Genomic DNA, 6170 nt, shown 5'->3' with positions numbered 1-6170 from the left:
ATACAGAAATTAGCAAATTAAATAGTGGTGTAGAATACATTGCTAGCTTTGAGGTAACAGAAGTTATTGTCCCTCTTGAAGGAATGTCCCAGGCGAATGGGCAAAGGGTACTGCTGAGGAAATGTGGACACATGGTTGCCAATCAAGTTTTGAAATTCTTTCTGCATTCAGGTTGTAGATTTTGAAATGCTTCTATTATGAACACGTAACAAAGAATATTGCAGGACAAGACATGTGTTGCCTACATTGGTTATTGGTCTTAAGATGCTCAGTGCCTTGCATTCACTTGCACAATCTGATCAAGCCATGCCAACGTTGTTGGAGTTTCTGAAATGTATTTGTCACATGCCCATCATGTCCAGTAAGTTAACGCTTCAAAGAAACTGCAAATGTGACAATCTACTGTCAGGTTGGAGAAATGCAGGGAGGAAAGGGGCCAACCCTCATTTTGAAACACAAACTGTCAGGGTCTTAATATACACACATTAAAGTTGCACTGTGTACTTGTGTGTACCACTAAACAGCCCCCAGAGTCCTTTGAGGTGATCTTATAGCTGAGTTCTGTTCCCCTCGTTATTTGCTACTAAATATAGGCTTCTGAACCATCTGTGAGAATGATTTTGTTCCCTTAATATCCCCATCAGCACTTTCAGCTGGCCAACAGAGACTTCTCCCCCCTGCCTCTGCCCCCCCAAGCCCTATCCTAACCTCCTCCTCCTCCTCCTGTCTTGACACCAACACTGCTGCTACCCACACCCCCATCCCTCTGAAAGATCTGCCATCTGAGTGAAGGGTGGGTTTTGCACTTCCCTGGAACTGGGTCTAGCCATACGTAGGTTCAGAGGCACTAAGGGATTTGTAAACGTGTGATCCAGATCACCAGCATCGGACCCTGAGTCTCCTCTTCTCTGTTTGGTATTTATAGGTCTGTCTCTCGTCCCAGGATTGCAACAATAACCCGGTGAGTGGATTTGCATCCCATCGGTGTTCTTTGTTCTACTAATACAGCTTGGATTTGGATTCTGGCTACTACAAAAATGGTGAGAGGCAATTAAGATGTTCCCAATCATATGTGTTCTGGTTTGAGCAGCTGAGCTCAGAGAATCTAATCTAAGAGGAGGTCAACAACTCAGTAACCAGATTATAGCTCGCTTTTGATTGAAATATTTTTTGATTTCACAAATGACTAAGAGAAAAGGACTTAAGGAGTCACTTTGCTGCTTTTACATTTTCATCGTACGTCTTAAAATTACCAGAGGAATGGGTGAATGTGCTGACCATCCCTCTTGGTGGGCGTTGCTAAGATTTGATATGGTGTTACCAATCTCTGATAGGGGGGGAGGTAAATCTGAGCACAAGGCTAAGTTAGTAATTATTTAAAGCAACTATAACAGCGTCCAGAACCCTTCACATTAACAGTTACAGTAACTCGAGCTATCACTTGTGTTTTGAGAGAGGTCCAAACATTCACTCAGAATTGTTTTCGGGAGGTTTGAGTTGTGTCCTTAGGGTTGTGTCAAGCATGTTTATTAGCTAAATGACGGCATAACATGTCGCTTAAATGTCTTGGCTTGAAACAGCAGTTAAAAATAGCTGCAGTGGGTTGAGTTACAGTCAGTAGATGTGATGTTTTGCTACGCGACTGGGTTTTAAAGAAACTGTTAAGAGCTCAAGGTGCCTATCCGATAAGAAGACAAAAAACTGTAAAAAATAAACTATAATGTATAACACCAGATGCATATCCTTAGAAAAGGAAGGATCCACAGGTTGTAAGAAATATGGTTGTTAAAGTTATAGGGATTTAATGGTGAGCGATATCGCGTCATATGAGAGAGTAAAGTAATGCCCTCAGTTTCCCCTTCTACATGTTCCCATGAAGGCCGCAGATTTGGGAATATGATCAGATGCTATTTTATGATCATGAGGCCTTCACCTCTACTGCAGTAGAATGGCACTAGCACTTGCACATTTTGATTTGGTTAATGTTGTCTTAGTCTGTGTACAGGTCTTGTCCCCAAACAGATCTGAAACAAACATTCAGCTATATGTTTCCTTTGGAGCAGACATTTCTTTCACTTGGGAACGTGGGGAATCTGAGGGCAATGGCATCTCCCTTGAACTTGAAAAAGGAGCAGGGCCCATCTGAACTGTGTGCGTGTCTGATACATTACGATCCCGTAGATTCACTTTCAGGGGTTGTTGATGCTCTAGGTCAGGGCTATTCAATTAGTTTGGAATGGGGGCCGGTTGATGAACATGATCCAAAGCAAGGGGCCGGGAAAAACATGGCTTGAAATATGAGCAATCATATTAAGAGCCTCAGATGCAGTAAATACTACAACAGCATAGTGGAGTGCATATATTGTGTTTAATTATATCAAACAACATAGCCCCAAGGCCTTTCTAGATCTAAATGGCAAGTTCAGATCTCAGTAGGCCAACATGTGAAGCTGATTTAACCATCAACATCATTTCATTTGATTTCATTTAGGTGAAATTATCTAATCATTCACGCAGAGATGCAATAAATGACAGTAGTTGTCACTACAGTGGCTAATAGTGGGGTTCGAAACCCGAGCCCGCCAACGTTTTCAGGCAATGTCTTCCCCTCTATCTCTCAATTTAACACCCTATCTGGAATAAAGGCACTCTTTAAAACATCTTTTTTTTTAAAAACTCAACAAAAAAACTTCAAAAAGAGTAAATATCACCCCGGGGCTGGATTTGGCCCGCGGGCTGCCAATTGAATAGCCCTGCTGTAGGTGGTGAGACTAGGGATCTAGATACGTTTGTACTATCGTCAAGTAAGTAAAGCAGTATGTTCTTTTTATTGCGTGGAATGCATCTTGAAACGAAATATAAAAACACTCCCATTATTTAATTTTAACCTTTGAGTGAACCTGCACCTACACAGATTTAGTCCCATTGCCGTCAATTTTTCCTTCAAATAGGATAGATGACATTGAGCACGAGTTCCTCAAGTTGCTACATTGAATCACACATATTGAAATAGAAACAATGTTATTCATATTCAATTGATTGCTAAATAACTAAATGTTTTCTTGAGAAGCTACTTTTATTTTGTTTCTTGGGAAAGAGGTTGACTTTGATAACGCTCTATATGCTGAGGAATGATACATTACATTTGATCATTTGTAACCATAATATTGTTACTGCTAACTCCCTGTCTTTCCTGATCCTCCAGTCATGCCTCTGGGAAAACCTGCCCCGCCGAACAAGCGGAAAAATCTCGCCAAGATCATAACCGACCTAACACATATCACTCAGGATGGTAAGGCTGGCATAAAGTTACATTTTCCATATGCTAACTGCAGCTTTATCATGTTAACATAAAATGATGTCTTAAAATACTTGGTTAGGATTTGTTTGTGTTTTGCATATCACTACAGAGACACCCAGACTACTTGGAAACATTTAGTTCCACATTAAGACATTTGTAAATGTAACACGTATTCAAATGTTCCTTACCTAGAGTATGAGTCAGATCCAGAGGCCGAGCTGGACCTGGGAACAAAGATCAGGTCTCCCAAAGACATCATGCTGGAGGAGCTTTCCCTGCAGAACAACAAAGGTTCCAAGATGTTCAGGATGAGGCAGAAGAGAGTGGATAGGTTCATCTACGAGAACAACCCTGACATCTTCAGCAATGAGGCTATGGTGAGATCAAAACTTAAGGGGATGCCAATTCATTAAAAAAGATTTATAAATATACGACACAATTTGAGCACACACAACATTCAACAGAGAAACGTATTGCAATGTTTGAAGAAACATACATTCTTGTCACTTTACAACATGAATCTGTCCTAATGAAATACTTGTTTTAATTCATATTATACAGTAGCTGTCTGAAAGAAACATAATAGTAGGACAGCAAAAATGTACTTGATTTTTTTTGTTTTAAAGTTAAAACCCTTAGATAATTATTGATCAATCAAACCAGCTCGATGAATATTCAGATTGACTGGCAGAAGATAAAGCCTACAATGCTCACTGAGAGTTCTCAGTGAAGCCTAGTTTCCAGGTTTAACTTTTATAAGATAAAACCTAGTAAATGATGTCACGTGGTTAATATATCCATGATTTTTCTTTCAGGACGACCTCCAGAAGTTTGTTCCCTCTCTGGGAGGTCAGATGAGAGGTGACATCATAAATGTTGGTGGACATTTTGTAAGCAAACAGGTTGGACTGAATTTTGTAGGGATGCACGGCAAAGGAGGAGCTCCAGTGCCTCCTCCCAAGCCTGGAAGCAAAGGTGCAGGAGCAGGTGCAGGAGCAGGAGACGGAGCAGGGGCAGGTGGACAGGGTGGGGGCGACCATGGGAAAGAAGGTGGAGAAGGAGACAGTGGGTGGTCTCCACTTAAAGGTAGGTACCATGTTTGTTTTTTTATGGTAGAAAGATTCTGTTTCATAGTCAAACATTTCCTAACTCTTGGAGAGACTCTTGAACTTTTTTGTTCAACATCACAAATATTACTGAAACCAGCCCAAAGTCTATGAACATATTTGTAAAACTTTATTTAATGTTACCAACTAGGCTGAGAGTGTCTTATGCTCTAGTCGTGGATATTTTCTTCACAGGAGGTGGAAGTGATGATGCATCTAAGACGATGCTTATTTTGAAGTCGTACGTGTCGCCATGGGAGAAGGCCATGAAGGGGGATGAAATTCTGGTAGCAACTATGAAAGGTGGAATGGCTGGTCCTTGTGATGCAAAGGATTTGCGCAAGTACAAAAGCTTCAACAGGTACGTCCCGCAAGGCCTGACTTTTTAGGTGTTCTTCGAAGAAAAAGGGGCTTCAATAATCCTCTCACCTTGCTTTGCTAGGTCTGCCATGCCGTTTGGCGGTTTCGAGAAGGCCAATCAGTTCTTGAAATTCCAGATGCCAGAACCTGAGGCCAAAGAGGAACCTGAACCCGCGATGGTGTACCAGCATGAAATCGGCTGCCGGCCTTCCTTCAACCGCACTCCTATTGGCTGGGTGGGCAACGGTGAGCCGGGCAACATTCATATGGAGACAGATGCTGTGCCCTTCGATGGAGAGACTGACGAGCTGTGAAGAAACATCCATACTGTGATAACACTGACGTTGCATGAATGCTTGCAAACACGTTAAGCTTGTACACAACAGAAGAGCTTACGGTTAACTGTTATATTCATGAATTGGATCCCTCTGTGTGGATAACTGAAAGTGTATATGAAATGTGGTCATGTTCCTTTTTTGCTCTGTACGTGGTTTTAAGGCAAATAAAAAAGCTTGTGTGAGGATGAAACATAACGTTTATTTGAGTCTATACGTTTAGTAAAAACAATTGATTTGTCAGAAAAGTTTTGTTTTTGGGGAGAAGTTGCAGATTTTGAAAGAATTATTGAAGTATGAAGGATATATTTAGGCTATTTTACAGTTGAGCACAGTCATGATGTCAAGTTGTTGCCACATTTGTTATTTACCATGCAGGGTCTTTTTGTTGTTAGGGATTTCTGTTTATTTGTGGAACTGTGATAACCCTACAATGATGTCACAATGCATGCTGATCATTCACCCTACCTTACCAACACTTTCTCCACAATAAACCCTTTAAAACTGGAACAATTCTCTTGTCGAGTGAATAAAATATCAAAGGAAATGGTTTTATGTAAAAATCCTTACCAATTGTATTAACTATTTTTTAAATATAGTCGTAGGATCTTTATACATTTTTCATTTTTTAAGACTAAATAGGCGTCATTGAATTAAAATCTAAGTATTTCTTAAAGCAGTGGTGGAAAAAGTATTCAAATTCCTTACTTGAGTAAAAGTACTTTACAAATACTCAAATTCAAGTAAAAGTACTTCATCGAGAATGGTACTTAAGTACAAGTATTTAAGTATGATTAGGAAAATGTAATTGAAGTATTAGAAGTAAAAGTACTCATTGCAGAGAAAACAAAACACATATTTCAAAATAAATCTTCACATTCAAGAAGCTAGAACTGTATAAATAATGTTAGCAGAATTTCTGCCAATACATTTTCTGTTATCCCACTCATGGTTTTAGTTATTTAAATATCCCTTTTGATGGTTTGTATTAATAATAATGATATTTTACTTTGTAAAATTGTTTACTATTGTGTGTCAAAATCTGAATTTATAAAGAAACTAGTAAAC

At 39.7% G+C, this 6170-nt stretch overlaps 1 protein-coding gene across 1 annotated transcript; it reads left to right on the top strand.

Moving 5' to 3' along the window:
* Positions 1-720: 720 nt before the first annotated feature.
* myoz1a (myozenin 1a) lies at positions 721-5615 on the top strand. Its single transcript, XM_079691084.1, has 7 exons — positions 721-832; positions 926-961; positions 3206-3292; positions 3494-3678; positions 4117-4387; positions 4603-4768; positions 4850-5615. The coding sequence occupies exons 3-7, from the start codon at positions 3208-3210 to the stop codon at positions 5079-5081; spliced, it is 939 nt and encodes a 312-aa protein (XP_079547210.1). The 5' UTR covers positions 721-832; positions 926-961; positions 3206-3207; the 3' UTR covers positions 5082-5615.
* Positions 5616-6170: the final 555 nt, after the last annotated feature.

The sequence above is a fragment of the Notothenia rossii genome (assembly GCF_949606895.1).
Source record: "Notothenia rossii genome assembly, chromosome: 6".
NCBI classification, from domain to species: Eukaryota; Metazoa; Chordata; class Actinopteri; order Perciformes; family Nototheniidae; genus Notothenia; species Notothenia rossii.
This window is presented reverse-complemented; position numbering and strand designations above follow the sequence as displayed.